This window comes from Cenococcum geophilum (genome assembly GCF_001692895.1).
Source record: "Cenococcum geophilum 1.58 unplaced genomic scaffold K441scaffold_41, whole genome shotgun sequence".
In the NCBI taxonomy this organism is placed as follows: Eukaryota; Fungi; Ascomycota; class Dothideomycetes; order Gloniales; family Gloniaceae; genus Cenococcum; species Cenococcum geophilum.
The window spans coordinates 593,361-615,223 of NW_027137599.1; the positions used below are offsets into that span (position 1 = coordinate 593,361).

The following is a 21,863-nucleotide window of genomic DNA, read 5'->3' on the forward strand; positions in this document are numbered from 1 at the left end:
GTTAACTTAGGCTCTTATAGCTAATAGCTTACGCTATATTTAGCGTCCTTATAAACTTAGTATACGTTATTATAATAAAACGCAAAACTTTTAATTAAACGTTCTTTTATTCCTTATAACATATTATTATTCCTCTATATATATATATTATCTATTAGTCTAGTTCCCTTTACCATATAGTTACTCTAACCACCTTTATAGTCTCTAGTAAAATAACTCTAAATTTTACAGTTTATATAAGGCCCTTCTTTATACTACTTTTCTTACTATAGAGTTTGCCTAAACGTCTTCTACTACTAAGATCCCTAGTTTAGCCTCTACTTTTTAAACCTTTAATTACTTAGACCTTATTCTTTAGGTTTTTATAGTTACTTATTTTACTTTCTAGTTTCTTTAGTACTACTTAGGTTTATTAGCTCTGCGCTATATTATAGCCTAGATACCTACTACTATAATTTTTTTTTGCGTTAAACCTTATTACGTTCTCCTTAACTTCTTGCTTTGATATAACCAGTTATTTACTTTAATAGCTTATTCTATAAGTTCTCTTATATTGCTTAGGTTGTCTATTAGTATTATAATTACTTAAACTTTAGCTTTTAGTCCCCTTTTATACTAAGATATTAATACCCCTTAGTTCTATTTAGTCTACGCTATTAAAGTTTAGAATTACATTATATAGTCTATGTCTGATCCATTCTATATAAGCTAGTATAGGTTTCCTTTGGCTATTACTATTAATTCTAAATCTCTGTATATTTATATTAGTTTACTAGCAAATCCCTCTTAGCTTAAGAACATATACCGTACTTCTAAGTTAGTAGTTACTCTACTATTAGCTTATATCTCCGTAAAATAAGGTTTAAACTACTTTAATGCCCTCCCTATTAAGAATAACCTTATATATAGTACCTAGTCTACGGCCTGCTCTAACTTTGTTTCTTTATATCGGATCTTTAGCTTTATCTATATAAGGAATCCCTTTAGGTTATACTTTTCTTTTAAAAATCTTTTAATTAATAGCATCTTAATCTTTTCTCTTTTTATATCTTATAATTACTAAAGTAATGTCTAATTATTAGCATTATTTTACTTTACTATACTCCTAAGTCGGTTTATTATAACTACTACTAAGTTATTATTATATATACTAGTATCTCCTCCTAATCCTAAAGTAGTTATTACTATAGGCAGCGTTGTAGTTGCTATCTTAGGTGGTATATTATTTAACTTCCTTTACTATAACCTTAGTAGTAAATATATAACAAAGCCTTACGGGAAATACTATGGTGGACTTATTAAAGGGCTGGGTATATAGGTATAGAATAGTTAATAATATAAATATAACTAGTAGAGTAGGTTACCTAATAAACTAACTCTAATTATATTCTAAGAGTTACTATAACGAAGAGAACTATCTAGGTAGGGACTATGGTCCTTTAAATATATAATACTGCGTCTAAGAAATATACTAAGTATCTTAGTATTTTAGTACGTCAGTATATTACATTCCCACGTTCCTATATTTTTACGTTTTAAACTTATAACATAACTAGTTATATAACTTAACTACCCTTTATTCTATAGCTTAATTAATTCTAGCGCCTTCTATACTATCTTAACTAACCTATTTATATCTTTTCTTAGTAGTTATACTGCTGTTAATATAAGGTCCGTAACATAGATCCTAGAACTCGGTTAGCTCCTAAACTTAGTTACCATTCTAAATCGGCTATACTACTTTAGAAGCTATTTACACCTAATTAAATTAAATTAATTATTTGCCCCTATATACTATTTAGTATATTAGCTCCGGGCTTTCTATCTAGCGTATTTTAAGGCTTTAATTAAGGCCATATTCGTTACTAAACCTTAATAGCGTATAGTATATAATAAATATACTTTATAATATATAAATTATTCTTATTATCTTTATTGTAGCTAGTATTAAACTAAAGAGTTTACGTAATTTTCTTAGTACTAAAAGGCCTTATAGATTTAATATAAATAAAATAAATATCTATTCTAAGTATATTTAAAATAGAAGTACTTATATTAACTAATAAGCTTATATTTAGATCTATAACTATAGAAGCTATAATTTATTAAGGTTAGAATATAGATATAACGCTAATAGGTCTATAGTAAAATATACTCCCTAATAAGCCAGTACTTAAACCATTTAATTTTACTACTTTAATTATGCGATTATATTAGATCTTTATTATAATTATAGAAAGTAATAAAAGGCTATTATAATATGATAAAATCTATTAAAGAGTTAATTTATATAAAAGTAAAGTTATAGTAGGAGCTAGGATATTAAACTAGCCGAGGTTTTAGCACCTTGGCTGGTACAAGCGGGGCTTTCGGCAACACTCTCCGGGGTGTATGCTCTTTGCTTTTCTCTGTTATCTTGCCACGTAAGCATCATAGGTAAGGCAGACGTGAAGCTCGGGTTGTTCTCCATGCAGAGAAAATCGCCCCTACATTGGATGTTGAGTGGGGCGTGATCATCGGCGATTTTCATCCCGCACGAACACTACAGGGGGTTTCGTTATCTCATGTGTAATTTTACTTTCTGCTTGGGTCGAGCAGGGTTTGCTAGTCGAGCGGGGTCACCACGTGGATGGAAACGAGGCTTTGTGGAGTGAATTAGCCATAACTGCCTTGTTCCTATGCCCTATACAAGGCCGAGAAAACGTAAACCTCAAGCCCGCAACACCGACAGATTACCAAAGGAACTATCAAATATAGAAAGCGCATTTTAAGTCATGTCAGCGGTTTCTCTTCGTCAGGTCGCTGTCGGCCTCAGGTATGCTTTAACAGAGTAGCTTATTCAACTTGTAAGGACAAACTTGCCTAACGCGACCCTATTAGGCCTCAAATTGGTTCCGTTGGACAAGTAGCCCAGTCTGCTAAGCAGCAGCCTTGGAAGGCATTTTGGCCTCTAAAGGCTAAAAGCTACACGTCAGAAGAGCGGGCGAACATGCCATGGTTAACATGGAAATTCGATCCAGCCAATCCCACCAATCGGCCGTGGAGAGAGTGGATGCTAGACAACCAGTCCACGGTAGTGAGAAGAGGCTCATGGTAAATCAGCCGAAGGCGATTACCCCCTGAGAGGCCCCAGCGTAGGAAAACAAGCTTGGAGCCGAAAGCCGCCATCACTGTAACTACAACGGACTCAGAACGAGAAAAATAGGGCCAAGGATGCTATGATCAAGTTGGGTAAAGATTGAGAAATGAATGTGTGAAAATTTTCTTTATTTTGCTGCATACTACCATTCGTTTATATTGTCTGGCAAACTATATCATTGTCAAAATTGCGGCCCAACCATTATCTTTGAAATGAACTTGTGAGCTTCAGTTGATAGGATGCACTGTAGAGGCTACTAGCCCTGTCTGCAGAGTTCGGCACAAGTATTTTCGTACGGAATGAACTGAACAGAAGTAGTAAAATGAAAGGCCTCCTCACATTCTTGGACTTGGGCTTAATAAATACGCGCATCGATGCGTGCCCCGCTTCTTGAGCAATATCCTTCCGAAATTGCTAGACAAGGATTGTTCGCAACAGGATGATCTGTAAGTGGCTGAGCTAAAAAAAAATAAAGCTGCAGAGAATAGTTAGATGTGAGGAACTAGCTAGGATCTAGGCCGAGTCTTGATATGTCAACCGAAGGTGTGCGCCCTAGAAGTAATTCGCTCATGACTTTCCCGCTCCCTGGCGCGAGAGTAACGCCGTCACTGTTATGACCTGTGTTGATGTATAATCCACTGATCACAGGTGAGGGCTGACAGTCGAGACCTTCGTGGGGTGCTACGTATTGCCGAATGATAGAAGAAGTTTGTGGGCTGATATCGCCTAATAGGTCCCATTCGACCTTGGTGATGATCGGCTTGTTAGGCATTGCCAAAGGACGGTAGCAGCGCCCGGTATTGAGTACTTCAAGTTTTTCATGCAGCCCAAGACAAAGATATTTACGAGCCAACTCGATCATGGCATTTACTTTGTCAGGTTGCGCTTCAACACTGTCTGCATAGTCTGGCAGTGGCTCTGGCGTCGCGCCGTAGCCTCCAAGGTATAAGCTGCCACCAACAAATGCGGTTATGTCCAACCTGTCTGGGCCGGGGAGTATGCCATTGAGAAAGACTTGACTATTGCCCTTTTCATCATCTGAAGACTTCCAGTGCGGGTTTCGGACAAGAATGTGGTTTCCTGCGGAATTCGTAGCATTCATTGGTACCTTCAAACGGGCGGCGGGGAAAAGGGTCATGAAGACACGGTCTGTCCAAGGACCGGCCGCAATAACAATGGAATTACAAGGGATTACGTGATCGGAAGGCTCCGACTCCTTTGTCCGAATGGTCACGCTCGCGAAGCCTTGCCTGATGTCATCTCTTTCGAGGGACGTAACCGTCGAATTGAGGAGGAATTTCACACCAAGCTTTTCGCAGCGTTCGCGTAAGAACTGGCAAAATCGCCGGGGATCACTGATGAACCATCAACAAGAATCCATAAACTATTAGCGTGGGAACATACAGGTGAGATGAATGAAGGTCATCGGCTAGCAGCTGCGCTGTCCAGTCCTTTGAGTGCTCTATCCAATTTGGAAGGTCGGAGACATTCTTCGCTACTGGAGGAGCAGGGCCCCAGCTGTGTGGCGGCGAGGGAGTTCCAGTGAAGTTCTTTGGAGATACGCGGTATATATTCAAGTCATTGAAGCCGTATTTGTCTTTGCCGCCAAACTCTGATGCCAAATTTTTGTGCAGAAGGTACGAAAGGGACCCTAGTGGAGTTGTCTCCGGGCCGAATCCGAAATCGCCCAGACCACCAGTAGCCTGCCCAGACGCGCCAGGACAGATATCGTTAGAAGGCTCTACAACAACGACGACATGGCGCACAAGGACTGGTGAAAGTGCCGTTGCCTCGTTCAATGTCAGAGCGAGATAGTAGGCGGTCGATAGTCCGATAACTCCAGCACCAAGGATTACGGTACTTTCTGGAGGAGTGGCTGTGGCATCACTAACCACTGTCTCTTGTGATGATATCCAAGTCAATCCAATGGGAAAACGGAAGCGGAGGTATGAGAAAGCCCATATTAGGTGCCGTCTGGGCCCCATACTTATATGGTATAAGGAACGGTTTGCGGTACCGTGTACGGTGCGGTGAGAGGGTCTAGAGACCAGATGGTGACTGCGAGTATATGCCAGCACTTTCCTATAGAAAAATTAATATTCACCGCTAAGTAATCGGCGCGGCTTGCGGTGTGCGCTTGAGGTGGAATCACCTTCCAAATGGGCGGTGGGCTGGGTGGACTGACTGTGGTATGACAGTAATGCCGAGGCTGCCCTGTACGGATGAGCCGGAGGCAGGAGCGACGAGAAATGGCTGAGCGAAGTGGCTGGCGAAAGGATAGATGTATATAGGAGGGTGCGAAGGTCCGCCCGAGCTAGCGAGTCGTGCGACTGTATAAGATAACAACATACGGAGGACCTTCCCCCTCCCTTTTTAGGACTAGCGGTTTTCCTCGTAAGGACGCTGACGTTTTAGGGGCAGAGACCACCCAAAACCTTGTTGCTTAAGGTTTATTTATTAGGGGGCTGTTCGGCTGCAACTCCATATTCAATATAGAGGCTCCATGTTGTAAGCGAACTGGAGCTCGAATTTAAGTATAAGGTGGTTGTTCGGTGAATCTGACGACATCTAAATCCGAAGCTCCTCCATATCGGTAAGCGTGTCAAATTTGCAAGCCATACTATATATGGTAGTTGAAATGAGGTTATTGGCACTATTTTAATATGTTGCTTCAGGCTCCTGTTCTATATTCCATATTAATCTAAAGCTCTCGCATACGTGCTAAAGTGACGATTTGCAATAGAAGTCTGTGCCAACTCGCGCACAGTGCCACCTCTCGCACACCGTTTCCTCACCAAAATATACCTTTTTATACCACCTATAACTTTATAACCATTAAATAGAATTTTATAAAAATTTAAATATAGCTTATTAAATACTAAAACTATAACTATATAATATAAAAATATAAAATACTATATTATATTTATATTAAACTTAAACTTAAAAAAGTAGTATTTTATTAGAAACTCTATTTATTAATAATTTTATTTTATATTTATAATTTATATATATATTATAAATATATATAAATAATTTTTTCTAACAATTTTTTAATATATTAAATATATTATTATTAAGTATATATTATATTATTAAATTATAGGTATAAAATAAAGTTATTAATAATATTATTAATAAATAGAGTTTTTAATAAAATACTACTTTTTTAAGTTTAAGTTTAATATAAATGTAATATAGTATTTTATATTTTAATATTATATAGTTATAATTTTAGTATTTAATAAGCTATATTTAAATTTTTATAAAATTCTATTTAATAGTTATAAAGTTATAGGTGGTATAAAAAGGTATATTTTGGTGAGGAAACGGTGTACAAGAGGTAGCACTGTGCGCGAGGTGGTATAGACTTCTACTACCATTTTCAAAATATTGCGAAAATTAAGATTAAGTGAGCCTCTCGCCCGGATCCGCTCGCCTACAGCTAAAACTAGGTCTTATTTAATAAAGTAAGTATATAAAACTATAAAGTAGATACCACTTTATAAATTTAGGGCGCGGCGGGCCATTATATAAGATTATAGAAGTAGGACTTTAGGCTAAATAAGACCCTTAAAATTGTATAAAAACGCTTTTATAACTACTAAAACAGGTTTTATTTTATAAAACTAGTAATTAGATCTTTAAAATCGATTCTACTTTATAATTTTAGATATATAATAGCTTAGTAAAAAACGTAATAGTAGAGCTTTAGAGGTAGTTAATATTTAAAACTAGAAATCATTATATCTTAGTAATCTTGGCAACGAAAAACGCGACTTAAATCTTAGCGCTCTGCTACTTAAAATTCTATAATTACGTTCTTTATTAACCTGCTACGTATTAAAAATTATAAAGTATTATACATTTTATAGTTTTATCTACTAGCTTTATAAAATAAAACTTAATTTTAGTAGTTGCAAAAGCGTTTTTATATAGCGTTTTATAAAGCGAGCGTATATATAAGAGAGGCTCGCTTAATCTTGATTTTCGCAATACTTTTAAACATAGTAGTATAGCGATTCTATATACCCCGATTGCGACACTGCTATTATACTTATAAACTTTATATAATATTATTATCTTAGCTTTTTTAATTGCGATAACCTTATTTATAGGGCGCGTTTATACTTAGTATTCTAATATATAGTAAGGAATAAGGTAGATAACGGAGTTGCTTTACGGCTATAAGTGATTATATATAAATATATTTTGTATAAAACTTATAGTATTTAAAAAGCTTTTTAATTAGTTATAATAACACGGCGGTTTAAAGGATATAAAGCTTCTATTAGTAGGCGAGAGACTAATATTCCCAATATTTTTTAATTATAATTTTTTTGATTACTAAGGAAGATTACTTAGTACTTATCTATAACGATCTATTAGTAAGTGTTTACCTACTAGGTAACCTTTTAATACCAATTTACTACCTTATAGAGAGATATATAAAGTCTTTTCTGGCCTTTTAAAACTATATAAAAAAGTCGTTTAGTTTATTTAGAACTTTATCTTAGTTGACTTAGATTAAGAAATAGATTATTGCGGATATTACGGGGATTAGAATATCCGAGCCGTCTACTAGGATAATTTAGGACGGCAATTATTTTCTTAGCCTAAGGCACTTTAATAAGATTTATAGAAAACCTAAATATAGTTTATATAAAAAGATCTCATTAACTTTAATAAAATTTACCTACTCTTCTATAATACCTATTAATATAAAGACTAGACTAAATTATAGAGGAAAGCCTAAACTATAAGTTATAAAATCTTTAGCTTCTTATATATGCATAACGTTAAGAGAAATTTGTTGCTATAACGTGGTTAACGGGGTTTTGACCGCTCCCTAAGTTATAACCGTTTTGAATATTAAAACTTTACCTAGGTTATATCTATCACGCCTAGGTAAGCCTTATCACGACACACCGCCTTTTAAATGTATGTGTTACTTTAATTTTGGCAGAACAACAAAACTTTACTTAAAACAGCAGGCGGTACGCTAGCGCGGTCATAACCTAGGGAGCGGTCAAAACCCCGTTAACCACGTTAGAGGCTCTGATTTTACTTATATATCGCTAAGCCGCGTAGTAAACACTAACGCTAAATAGTTACACCTACGCCGCTAGCTCTCTCTGTAGTTAGTATATAGTTTAGATAATATTCTATTTACTAGTTAGATAATAATATTAATAAAAAAGAAGATTAATATTATTAAGGAGCTTCTATATTAATAGGGATGGCCTTTTTATAGATTAGTCTTTAAGTACTTAAAAATCGAGAATAAGTATAGAGGTAATAGGAAGAAAAAGAAAGTAAGGGACCTACTTATTACTTTACTAGCGAATAAGGAAATATAAGAAGAACTTATTAATAGGATTAATATTTATATAACGCTAGCAACCTATACTATCTAGTATATTTGGAAAGAATTTTTCTAACTATAATTATAACGCGGCCCCTTTAATATAGACTCTAAATATAAAGTTTTAGTATATTAAGCTTAAGAATTAAGCTAAGTTTATTTCGTAGTACGGTCCGCTACTATTCTAGCTAATTAAGGGGATATCTATACAGTAGATATATAGTTATAGTTGCTACTATATCCGTCCTAAGGTTCGCCTAAAACTCTGTAAACGGTTTTGCCCATCTACTTAGTTTATATCTTTAGGCGCTTAGTATAAAGCGCTATATACTATATTTTCTATATTGTTTTAGCCTAATTAATAGTTATAAGACTCTTAATGCTAAAAGCTTAGGCTAGCTAAACGTTTTAAGGAAGATCCTATTAATTCCACTTATACTGCTAATTACTATTAAGATTTTAGAGAAGATCTTTACTACTAGATTAGGATATCTAGCCAGTACTACTAGCTTACTTTAAGATTTATAATAAGGAAGAAGAAGATAGCGGTCTGTAATAGATATAGTCTTACTACTTCTAAATAATATTTAATCTAAAATAATGGAAAAAAAGCCAAATAAAAAAAAGCTACTATAGTATTCCTAGATGTATGTTACAGGACGGGCAGTGGCTATAAAGTGTATGTATTTAAGGAGTCTACAAAACATTACACAATTAATCGTAAGGGATAAGCGCGTAAGGAGGTAATATACCTACGCGTAGCTAATATAAGCTATACGCGAGGTATATATAAGAGCACGGAGCTCTCCTCTAGAGGCCCCTATGGTAGGGTTCCGTAATATTACCCCCCCTCCTATAGAGGCGGAGCTCTAGCAACGCTATAGTTACTATATATATATAAAAGGGACACTTAGGGTATAGAGAAGAAGAAAGGGGGTATTGCTAAGGGCTTATAATAAGGCTTGGCACCTAAAAATCTAACTAATTAAATAACTTTAACCGCCGGTTAAAGTTCCTGGATATTTTAACAATTTTCCGGTTACGTAATCGTACTTTACCATTACGTAACGGCAATCTACGGCAATTTAGCGGCAATTTGCCCTTACGTAGTAATATATAATAGTTTAACTCTATAAGGGCTCCTATAGAGGATTAGATATAAAATCTCTACTTAGGCCCAGTTTCTGTGGGTTCTCGTAGTAAAAATCGCTAATTAGATCCTTTGCATTTTTAAAGTCTTCCTATAGTTGCTATTTTGGCTAATCTATATCAAATTCTATATAAATAGCTCTATAGTAGAGCCGCCGTCCTTTACCTTTGCTAAAGTATTTAGAGTTAATAATTTATTTAACAGTCTACTCCTTATAGTTCTTATCTTTATTCTTATTATAAATTAGTACTAGTAGGGGTTAAGGATATATTTATCCTAGTAAAAGGTTAGACTAGTAAAGGTATAATAGCTATAGGTAAAATATAGGCTATATCCTATAGGTAGCTAGGGTAGGTAGAAGCTCTAGCTTATATATAGCTCCCCTATTAATAACTCGTTTAATCTAATAGGGGCTAAGATTCTTATAGTTGAGTGACTTTATAGGCCTCTGCATAGAGATATTATGTATATTTAGCTATACCTAGTCGCTAACACGTGTTACTAGTAGTGGCGTTCTATAACAGTCGGCGAAGTAGGCCTACTTTACTTGAGCCTAGGCCATTTCTCCCTTGTAGTAGTTAAGTAGATTTTTTATACGGTTTATATACTAGTTAGTAAGTAGTATCTTAAGGCGTTTTCTATATAGCAGTTTCTTATTAATAGGTTCTAGTAACTCTATACCGGATTAGGGGTAATAACCCTTATTTATAAAGAACGGAGTAAGTCCTATAGTAGTTAAGACGTAGTTATATACTATAAATTTACCTAGTAAAAGGTAATTTACCCAGTTATCTTAACTATAGGCAACTACCTATTATAGGTATACTTTTATACTAGCATTTACATTTTCTGGTTACCTAGCGATTTTATAATAAAAGGATATAAATATCTTAACGGAGATACTAAGGCGTTAGCAGATTCGTCTCTATACATTAGAGTTAAACTATATACCTTAGTCGGACGTAATTAAGTTAGGTAACCTATATAATCGGTAAATTTTATAAAGAAAGGCGTTAGTAATATTGCTAACGGCTATACCTTTAGTTAGGACGTAGTGGCGCTCTTTTATAAGTTAGCATATTATTATAAGGATATTCTTATAGGTACAGCGGTGTCGTTTATAGGGTAGTAGGTTAACGATAAAATCTATAGCAATATCTGCCTATTGTTATATAGGTACTAGTAGAGGGTATAGTAGTCCTTAGTACTTTATATTAAAGGCCTTAGTACGCTTATAACTATAGCAGGCACCTATAAAGTATTTAACTAAGTCTATTATCTTAGGCTAGAAGTAGTATCGGCTAAAAAGCTTATAGGTTCCTCCTTTACCTAGGTGGCCGCTTAACCTAAGGTTATAGGCTATTTAGATTAGTTACCGTTATAGGTTTTCTAAGTTAGGGATAAATAGGCAACCTCTATAATAGAGTCTGTTTTCTTTTACTTCTAAGGCTGCTATATTAATCTAGCTTAGGCTTTAGAGGTTAGTAGGTAGCGTATAGGCGCTAGCAGTTTTTACGGTAATAAGTTAATATAGTAATGGGTTAATAGAGGTGTTATATGCCGTAGTAATAAGCTTATTAATTTTAGAAGGTAACTCTAGTTCTATAGTATAAAGCTAAGGCACTATTAGCTCCATTATAGGTAGTATACTTAGAGCTAAATTCTATACTTTTAGGATTGTCTATTATTAGAACTAATTTTAGGGGTTTTTTTTTACTAAATAAGGTCTTACGAGCAGCGTATTAGGCTATTAAGCTTAGTACCTTATACTCCTAGTCTATATATAATTTTAAAGTTAAAACTAAAGACGAACTCGTTTTAGCGTACTTAGTATTAGTTTAGTTACTTTTTAATTATAAAGTACTTAAGGTTATAATAATCCGTAAGGACTTTAGTTAGCTAATTAGGTTTTACTAAGAAGAGTTTTAGTTAGAATTTCTTAAACACTTATATAATTGTAAGATGTTCCTTATTATAGATCTTGTAGTTATACTCTTATAATATAAGCTTAGATAAGTAGAATGTAACTAGATAGAGAAGACCGTTATCGCCTATTTAGGAAAAAATACCTACGTTAGCGTGGTCTAAGGAGTCGGTTTTAAGGTAGAGTTATCGTCCTAGTATAAAGTAGGCTAGGATAGGTGCTTTAGTAAAAGCATTTTTAAGGTCTTAGAACGCCTTCTTATATTTAGGCATTTAGGTAAAGTGTAGATACGTTTTTCTTTCTTTTATAGAAAGGCCCTTTATTCGCATTATTACTATAAGTAGTACTACTACGCCTAAGAAGTTGTATATAAATTTCCGATAGAAGTTAGTAAACCTAAGGAAAGCTTATACGTTCTTAATGCAGTTAGGGGCTTACTATTTGGTAATTATGTGTACCTTCTTAGGGTCCATATGGACACCCTTAGTAGTAATAATTAGTTTAAGGTATTTTACTTCTATAACTAAGAATTTATACTTCTTTAAATTAATATAGAGTTCTACATCCCTAAGGCGCTCTAGGACCTTTTAAACGTGCTTAGTATACTTAGAAGGGTTGTTACTATAGATAAATATATCGTCTAGGTACGCAGAGCAGAAGTCATTAAGGTCGTCCTATAAGGCGTTATTAATATAGCTTTTAAAGGCGCCTAGGCCGTTATATATGCTAAAGGGCATAGCGGTATATAGTTTTCTATTTATTATCTTCCTATATTTAGAGATGGTTAGAAGTCTAGGCCGGCTCGTGCACGGTTTTCCCTACCAAAATTTACTAAAATATACCTCCTTGCACTACTTATAACTCAATAACTATATAAGCTATTTATATAGAAATTAAAATATAACTTATTAAGTAATATATATAAATTTATAATGTATATGTATTAAATTTTAAAGCTAAAAAAGTACTATTTTAAAATTAAATATTATTATTAATAAATATTATTATAAAGTCGTTATAAAACTATATATATTTACTTTATAATAACATTATATAATTTTTTTTTTTAATATTTTCAAGTATATATATATACTATTAAATAAATAATAATAATATTTAATAATAGTTAATAAAATCTTAATAAATAAATATATATTATATAATAAATTAGAATTAAAATAAGTCTTAATATAGTTTAAATTAGTTATTAAAAATATAATAATGTCAATTATTATATTTAATAAAATATTTCTAAAATTCTAGTATATATAAAAATAAGCATTTTTTACTTTACAGTATAGATAATAACTTTTTTTATAAAAAGCTTATATAATTATATAATAAGCCATATTTAAAATTTGATATTAATAGCTATTATAGTTCTTGAGTTATAGATATTAAAATGGGTGGTTTTTAGTAGTTTTTGGTGCCGTGCATAAGATGGGACCGTGCGTAAGGTAGCCTAAACGCTTAGTCTTATAGGTCTTATTTTTTCTAAAACAGGCCGTAGAGACCTAGTTATATGCTTTAGCGATAAGTTAAGTCTATAAATTCCATTCCTTTACCACTACTAGCCGTGCCTAATGCTTAAGCAGTCTATAGGCTAGTAGTGTCCTTTATCTTTTTACGGTACTTCTATAGAGAAGGGGCCGTACGGTTTACGTATAGTAGTTTATTAATAAAGTTAAGTTCCATAGAGTCTATAGGGTATATCTTAGCTTCTAAAAATCCTATACTTAGTTCTGCCTATATTTAAGGGTTAAGGTACTTTAGCTATAGTAGCGTCTAGCCCCATAATAAGGTCTTTACAGCTATCTATTTATTTAGGTCTTATTTACATCTCGTAAGTATATCCGTATAGTTAGTGGCGCCTAGCCTATATATAATTAAGAAGTTAAATTAAGATAGGGTATCCGCCTAGCGCGCCTACTATACTATAAGGGCCTTTATTATTATAAAATATTCTAAGGCCTTATAATTGGAAACTACTTAGATAGGCTTAGGGGTCCCTTCTAACTATACTCGCCAGTACTAGAAGCTAGAGATAATAGCTAGTATTTCTTTATTATAAATTGGGTAGTTTAGCTTAATATCTACTATAGTCTTTAAATGGTAAGTAATAGGGTGCTATTCTCCGTCTGTCTACTTCTAGGAATAAACGCTAGCTATAACGCTGTCTAAGGCGTTAGTTTTTAGTATTAAGGGCCGTTCTAAGTTAAAGTGGGCGAGTAAGGGAGCAGAGACCAGTCGTTTCTTAAGCTTATTAAAAGCCTGCCTATATACGGTATTAAAGTAAAAGGGCTAGTCTTTTTAGGTAAGGCGGTTAAAAGGCCTAGTAATCTTACTACAGTCTTTAATAAAGCGTTAGTAGAAGTTATAGAAACCTAGAAATAATTATACCCCCCTTATAGTCCGTGAAGGTGCCTACTAGGTAATTACGGATATTTTTTCTAAGTTAGTCTTAATTCTATCTGTACTAATAATAAACCCTAGGTACTTTATACGTTTAACACTAAACTCTAATTTCTTAATATTGGCCTAGAGGCTAGCCTTATAGAGCCGTTAGAGGACTTTATAAATATACTCCTTATATTCTAGCTTATTCTTAAAGTAGATTATAATATTATCTAGGTAGGCTATATAGAAGTCATTAAGGTAGTTAAAAAGTATATTATTTATATACCGCTAGTATATAGCCGGTATATTAGTTAGCCTAAAAGGTAGTACCTTATATTTATATATTTTATAATAGATCTAAAATATAGTAAGATTTTCTAAGCTAGGGTTTATTCTAATTTAGTAAAAGGCCTAGCAGATATTAAGCTTTATAAAGACCTTAGCTCTACTTATTTAGGCCAGTGTCTTATTAAGTAGGGGTAGTGGACAGCGGTCCTTGCGGGTTATATTATTTAGCTTATAGTAATTAATATAGAAATAGAGTTCTCTATTTAGCTTTTTAATAAAGAAGATAGGCGAGTTAAAAGGGGCTTAGCTAGGCTTAATAAAACCCTTATTTAGGTTATTAATAAGATACTACTTTATAGCCTATAATTTAGTAGTAAACTGCTAGTAAAGAGGGCTAAAGCTAAGGGTGTTTTCCTTATCTAGCTTAATCTTAATTTTATAGTTGTATAGTTAGTAAGGCGGAAGTCTATTAAACGCTACCTTAGAAAATACGTCTTTAAACTTTTAATGTTAATAAGGTAGTTTCTATTCTACTAGCTCCTTATCTATAAGCTTGCCCTCTTACCGCTAAGTTTACTTTCCTTTTCCTTAAGTATTTGGTTAATTTTGTATAAGCTAGTTATAAAAGTAATAGTATTAGGCTAAACTAAGTTCTAGTAGAATCCTATAGCGCTAATATAGTAGATCTTAACTAGTAGAAGGTCCGCAGGTTTCCTTATAGCCGTTTACTAAACTATATTTTATAGTCTAGGGTTTATAATCTTTTTTAGCTCCTATTCTATCTTTCATAAGTTATCCCTTTAATCTATTAATTTAGTATAACGTCTAACATTCCTTATTATTTTTTATAGCTATATAGGGCCTAAGCTCTTTATAGGGGGCTTTTTTAGGTCACTATTAACTTCTTAGGTCTTTAATGCGAGTAGCGTAATATAGGTAGTCTAGGGGCGGCGTACTATACGGATCCGTTATAGATTAAGCTATATATCTTTTTAAAGGCCTAGTCCCTACGTATAGTATTAGCCTAGTAAATAGTATTAATTTAGGGCCTTATAAGGTTTTCTATTATAATGCTAATTTCTTATAAAGGAAGGAGTTAGGGGTAGGGTTTTAGGCTAGATAAGCCGTCTACTTTATATATTAAGCTATAAGCCTAAATAGGCTAGCTATTTTCTCTTTAAAATTATATTATAACTTTCTAGGTCCGTAATAAGGAAGGGGATATTATACTACCTTTATCTATTAACATAAAGGTAAATCCGCAAAATAGTTATAATAGGTGGTCCTATCTGTCTGTTATACCCGCAAATAGGAATTAGTTTAGACAGTTCTTTAAGGGGTATATTTAAAAGGTTAGCTAGCTTTACAGCGTACCAGGTATCTATTAAGGTAAAGGCATTTACTTTAAAGTTAGCTAAAGCAGAGGTTAAAACTTAATATCTATTATAGAATAAAGTATAAGGGATAGTGTAGCTTTTTCCGCTAATTAGCCGACCTAGATTAATATATAACATATTAATCCCTTTTAACCCTAAAGAGGCTTTCTTTAGGGTTTCTCTTTTTCTAACTCTATACTATCCCCCTAGATTAATAAAACTTTATCCCTTTTTATATTTATTAGGCAGTTTTTTACAATATAGCCCTTCTAGCCGTAAGAGAAGTAGGCGCCTTAATTACAAAGGGCCTATATATAGGGGCTGCTATATATAAGCCGAGCATTCGCTAAACCTACAATAGGACTAGCTGTATAGCTAACTGCTATATTAGCAGTAGGCTATATAGCTAGTGCTGCGAGAGTTGCTAATCGTGCTAGGGTACTATAGGCTGTTCTTATATTGCTTATAGCTTAATTTAGAGAGTTTTTGGCTTTATACTGTTTGGCGCGTACCTTAATTTAATAAAGGCCTTAGTTAATAGCCAAGCACTAATCTATAAGTTCCTTTAGCGTCTATATAGTAGTAAAAACTAGTAATATAGCCCGCTATAGGTCTAGGGTAAGCTTATTAAATAGGTCTAGTATTAGATCTTTCTAGGGAATTCGGGCCTAGTCGGCTAGGTATGAAAAGTGGGTCTAAAAGGCTAAAAAGGTCTCCGTTATTTTTATGTTTAGGCCTTTATAATTAAGGCAGGCGTTTTATACCTTAAAGGGGTCCTTATAAATAGAAGACAAGTAGTTAATTATTTCTTCTTTAGAGGTAAAAGGGTTTACTAAGTCCTTAGTATATTATAGGCGTAGATATATTTAGGTGTCCTTACTAGTACGGCCAAAGATATAGGCTATTTAGGCCCAAGGGGTAGGAAAGTGGTCGGTATTAACTTTAAGCTTATTCTATAGTTAGAGCTTCTAGTTATTAAATATAGGGTTTATTCTATCTATAAGTAATAGAGGATCCGTAACCTTTATAGACTATAATAGTGCTATATAGGGCTTAGTAGGTCCGCTAAGGCGCTAGAATAGGGCCTTAAGGACTATAGTAAGTCTCTAGGTATTTAATAATTTGTCACTAGATACGAAAGTAGGGGTATCTCTAGCTTTAAGCAGCTCTTACAGTTATTTAATCTTAGTATTAGCTACTACTAGCTCTACCTAGGGGTTTAAGACATTAACTATTTTATTATCTAAGGTATTTAAAGGTCCTATAGCTACTTTGCTAGCTACTATGTTTCTTAGCATAGTAGTAGGGGTATTAGATAATTTTAGGTAAATTCTTTAGGGGTTTTAGTCCGTGCTTGTCCTACTCTTAGGGTTTATATTATTTTCGTATTTTTTAGTTCTGGTTCTTGTTCTAGTTCTTAGTCTTTAAATATATTTAAGTTCCTTCTTAGAAAAAAAGGGTGGATAAGCTTTAGATAATATTAGCGACTTAGTTAATTAAGGTATAAGTATAGTATATATTAGGACGCCAAGGCCCTAAAGGTATATAGTAATGTAATAATAGTAGCGGGATACAATAGGTATCTGGTTCTTAATAAAGTAGAACTATAGAACTAAATTCTGCTATTTTCTAATATGGGGCGACTATGTTTTGTAGGCGCCTCGCCTGCGCCTTGCTGGTTATAGTAAGTACGTCTCTACAGCCTAATAATTAACCCCCCCCCTTCTGAAGCGGCTGTTCTTAACCAACGCTATTATATAATAGGAGTGCTATTATTATCCTTTGCTAAATAAAAAGCATTTAATAAAAATTAAGTAAATTAGATAATGGGATAATAGGATAATAAGATAATAAGATAATAGAATAATAGGACGCTAGGACCCTATAGAGATCTATAAAGGTAGGAGTTTCTACCTAAGTAGGACATTAGATTTCCCTTCTAATTCTATTTTAATTCGTTTAGCTTATAACTTGCTTTCTTTACAATTTCTAATTAACTATAAATTGCAAGCGCTATGCTGCCGGTTTGCCTGCTAGCGAGTCTTCTATAAGTATTCTCTATACTAGCCTATAGCTATCGCTAACCCTATTAGGCGCTATCTAAGCTTCTATATTATTTATAAGGTACTCCCCTAGCCTTGCTTAAACCTATTTACCTCTACTATACTAGGCGCGTAGCTACCACTAGGTGGGCTATCTACGGCAAATAGGCTAACTGTAATTGCGGTTACTGCTAATAACTAAATAAGCCGTGCTAAGCAGTAAGTTTATATACGTTAGTTTAGGTTCTAATAGCTAACTAGGCTAGGTCCCTAAGGCCTTCTATAGCCGCCTAAATAAGTTACTCGTCCTTATTAATAGGGCTAAGCGCTAGCGGGTTACTGGCGGGGATACAGCTAACCTTAACGCTCGCGTCGCTGCCGCTTAGAAGTCCTTTACGAAGGATATTAAGGCCTTAGTACGCACTAGCGCTAAACACGGTCTCCGCCAGCGCCTAAAGAGTAAAGATTTCCCCCTACTTTAAGTATAGGAATTATAGGCCATTTATTATACCCTTAAAGGGATTTTTAATATAATGCGTGCTTTAGTATATATTATAACGTAGGTATTTCGCTAGTATAGTGTATGCTAATAGTACTTATAGGCTAATATACCTCCCATTATAAGGGATAAGGAGGAGGAGAAAGGTAAGAAGGATAAGGAGAAGGGGGAAGGAGGAGGATAAGGAGGGAGAGGAGGAGGAGAAAAGGGAGGAGTTAGTGGAGCTATGGAGTATCTATATTTCTATTAACGTACTACTATTACTCCGCTATTATTCTATTATTGCCCTATTAATAAGGTATAATCCCAGTTACAATTAAAAGTTTTTTAGTTTTTTTACCTACTTTCTTTTCCATTTACCCTTTAAGGTAAAGTAACTATTATATATCTTCTTTACGTCCTTATTAATGTCCTCTGCTAGGACCTATTAGTTATATTCTTTTAGCCAGCTTTTTTACTTAACTAGGTACTATAGGGTCTAGTTATATCCCTTCCTTTTATATATTTCTTCTACCTTATACTAGTCCTTTTAGTTCTTTTAGTTATATAGCTTAATAGGCCCTAGTAATAAATCTCTAGTAGTGCCCTTATATTATTTATATAGCTTTAGTAAGCCAATATAGAATATAGGGTAGATATAGCTAATATGCTTACTTTTTAACTAGTTTAGCTATACTAAAAGGTCTAATAAAGCGTACTATAAGCTTTTTATTCAGCCTTTTCTGTTTAAGGTTCTTAATTAATAGTAGAACTAAATCCCCTATAATATATATCTATAATTAGTAATAACAATTATAGTATTTCGCCTACGCCTTAGCGGCGCTTTCCTAGTATTTTACTAGCGCTTCGCGTTTAAGGGATATTCTTTTAATCTTCTTAAAGGCGACTAGGACAGAACTACTATTATTCGCCTTAACCTTACATTTTAGATGTGGGTAAAACCTATAGTAGGTATAGAACGGGCTTATGCCTATTATACTATATTTAGCATTATTATAGGCAATTTTAGCTAATAATAAGAGGCCTACCTAGTTGCTTTACTTTTTATTACAGAATATACAGAGGTAATACTCTAGGGTTTAGTTCTGGCGTTCTATTTACCCGTCTATTTATAGATAAAAAGCTATACTTAGCCTATATTTTATCTTTATAGTAAAGCATAGCTCTAACTAAAACTTACTAGTAAAGATACTGCTATAATTAGATATAATCCCTCTAGGGATTCCGGAACGGCGTATTACTTTATTAAGGAAAAGATCTGTAAGTTTAGTTATAATAATAGTTTTTACTATTGGCAGATATAGGGCTATCTTAGTATAGCAGTTAACTACTATATATATCGCGTTATATACCCTATTACCTCGTCTATTAGGCGGTAAGCCTATAATAAAGTCTATTATAATCTCTTACTACGGCTTATCCGGACAAGGTAGCGCTTAAAGCTCACTTTAAGGGCGATATTAAGGCGTATATATATATTGGCATATATTATAGGTAAAGATATAGTTTATAACGTCCGTATTTATACTAGGCCAATAGTACTTACGTAAGAGTAGATCTAAGGTCTTTTTCTCACCAAAATAGCTAGCTAGGGCATTATTATAGTAGATCTGTAGGAGTTTTATACAAATTACTAGGCCTAGGGGTATATATAACCTTTCACGATAATAAAGTAGTCTAGTAAAATTAAACCGCTATACTAGCTTTAAGCGGGCGCGTTAACGGTATCTCGCCGTATCTACGCTGTCGCTACGCTTTTATAGTATAAAGTTGTCTAAAGTCTAAAGTCCTTTAATAAGCTTAATAACTGTTTCCGTACTAGACTTATAAGTACTCTCTTAGGTACTTACTTCTCTAACTTAGGTCCTTATTATACGCTGCTTGGTAATATATATATAAGTCGCCTAGTTAAACTATAATGCTATATTACCTAGGCGTACCGCTATTAGGTTACTAGCCTATAGCTATAAAAACAACACCTCTATTAAAGGCTCGCTTTCCTATATACCTAATAGGACTTTTACCTTAGGTTAGTGGCCCTATATTCCTAAAGTCCTTTAGAGTAATAGTAGCATAGTATCTTCTTTTAGCGGATCCCCTATGCCTAGGGGTTGCCTTAATAGCTCGTCTATAGGGTTTGTTTTTCCCACCCTACGCTTAATAATAAAGTTATAGGCAGCTAATACTATAGCTTATTTAGCTTGCCGTCTATTAAGGGCTTTTACTTTTATAAAACCCTTTAGATTATTATAATCTATAAGCACTTCTAGGCGGCTTAATAGCCCCTTAATATAGTGTCTCTAATACTTAAAAGCCTCTACAATAGCTAGTAGCTCTTAATTATAGGTCTTATAGTTACGCTCTACTAGCAAAAGCTTCCTAAACTAAAAGGCTATAGAATACTAAAGGCCGTCTTTAAGTAGTTGTAATATAATCACCACTAGGCCTAATATTAAGGTATTAGTCTCTAAGCGTATTAATAAGCCTAGTATATAGTATTATAGGAGTGGCGCCGTTATAAAGGCGTTATAGAGCTAGTATATCGCCTACTCCGCCTTTTCTAGCTAAGTAAAAGGCCTAGCTTTACGGCCGTTCTTTACTCCCTTAAGGAGATTAGTAATAGGCTTTATAATAGCAAAGTACTTATAGATTAACTGGTAATAGAAGTTAGTAAAACCTAAAAAGACCTAGACATCCCTATAGAATTAAAGGCTTTCCTACTTAATAATAGCTTCTACCTAGCTAAAATCTATTACTATACCTTTAGGACTAATAATATATCCTAGAAACTTAACCTCTTATATACTAAACCTATACTTCTTAAAGTTTATATATAGTTAATATTACTATAACCTATATAACACTTTTAGTACATAGCGCTAGTATTCCTCTAGATTTTTAGAGAAAATTAAAATATTATTAAGGTAGACTATATAGAAGACGTCTACTAGTCCTAATAAGGCTGAATTAATATAGTCCTAAAAGGTTACTAGTCTGTTAGTTAGCCTAAAAGGTAAAACTATATACTTAAAGTAACTATAACGCGTGCGGAACGCTATTTTCTACTTATTACCCTCACGGATATAAAGGTAATAATACGTATTTATTAGGTCTAACTTAGTAAAGATTTTAAAACCTGCTAAGCGGTCTAAGGTTTTACTAATTAATAGTAGTGTAAGATAATTCTTAATTGTTATCTTGTTAAGACCTCTATAGTTTATATAAAGCTATAGCTTTCTATCCTTTTTAGGTATAAATAGAATAGGTACCCCTATAGGACTAGTACTTAGTTAGATTTAGCCTTTAGCTAAAGTATTATCTAAGTACTCCCTTAGTACCTTTAGCTTCTTAACTAAGAGGTTATAGAGCGGTCCATATAGAACCTCCTATCCCTCTTTTAGGTTAATAGTATAGTTACCCTAGTAGTATTAGGGTAGCTTCCCTACTTCCTTATATAAGAAGATATTACTAACTTCTTTTAACTATAGGGGAAGAACTAGTAAGCTACCGTTATTTTACTTACTAGGTATTAATCTAGTAATTACTAGGGCGAAGACCCTAGATTTTATCTAAAGAGACTTTATAAAACTCTTAAGGGTTTATAGTAATAGAGACGAGCTATCTAGCTTCTATTACTATACCTTCGCCTTATAGTTAATAAGTACTCGGGCCTTTTTTAACCC

At 33.7% G+C, this 21,863-nt stretch overlaps 3 protein-coding genes across 3 annotated transcripts; 1 reads left to right on the forward strand and 2 right to left on the reverse strand.

The window, feature by feature from the left end:
- The first annotated feature begins 2,676 nt into the window (after positions 1-2,676).
- Positions 2,677-3,498, forward strand: K441DRAFT_665094 (uncharacterized protein). Its single transcript, XM_067649447.1, has 2 exons — positions 2,677-2,815; positions 2,881-3,498. The coding sequence occupies exons 1-2, from the start codon at positions 2,775-2,777 to the stop codon at positions 3,095-3,097; spliced, it is 258 nt and encodes an 85-aa protein (XP_067500597.1). The 5' UTR covers positions 2,677-2,774; the 3' UTR covers positions 3,098-3,498.
- A 143-nt stretch (positions 3,499-3,641) lies between these two features.
- K441DRAFT_576030 (FAD dependent oxidoreductase) lies at positions 3,642-5,124 on the reverse strand (the record flags this gene model as incomplete). Its single annotated transcript, XM_067644189.1, has 2 exons — positions 3,642-4,494; positions 4,544-5,124. The coding sequence occupies 2 exons, from the start codon at positions 5,122-5,124 to the stop codon at positions 3,642-3,644; spliced, it is 1,434 nt and encodes a 477-aa protein (XP_067500598.1).
- A 6,909-nt stretch (positions 5,125-12,033) lies between these two features.
- On the reverse strand, positions 12,034-14,218 carry K441DRAFT_495215 (uncharacterized protein; the record flags this gene model as incomplete). Its single annotated transcript, XM_067641995.1, has 2 exons — positions 12,034-12,162; positions 14,150-14,218. Coding segments are annotated over 2 exons (198 nt in total), but the record flags the coding sequence as incomplete, so codon positions are not given.
- Between the last annotated feature and the right edge of the window lie 7,645 nt (positions 14,219-21,863).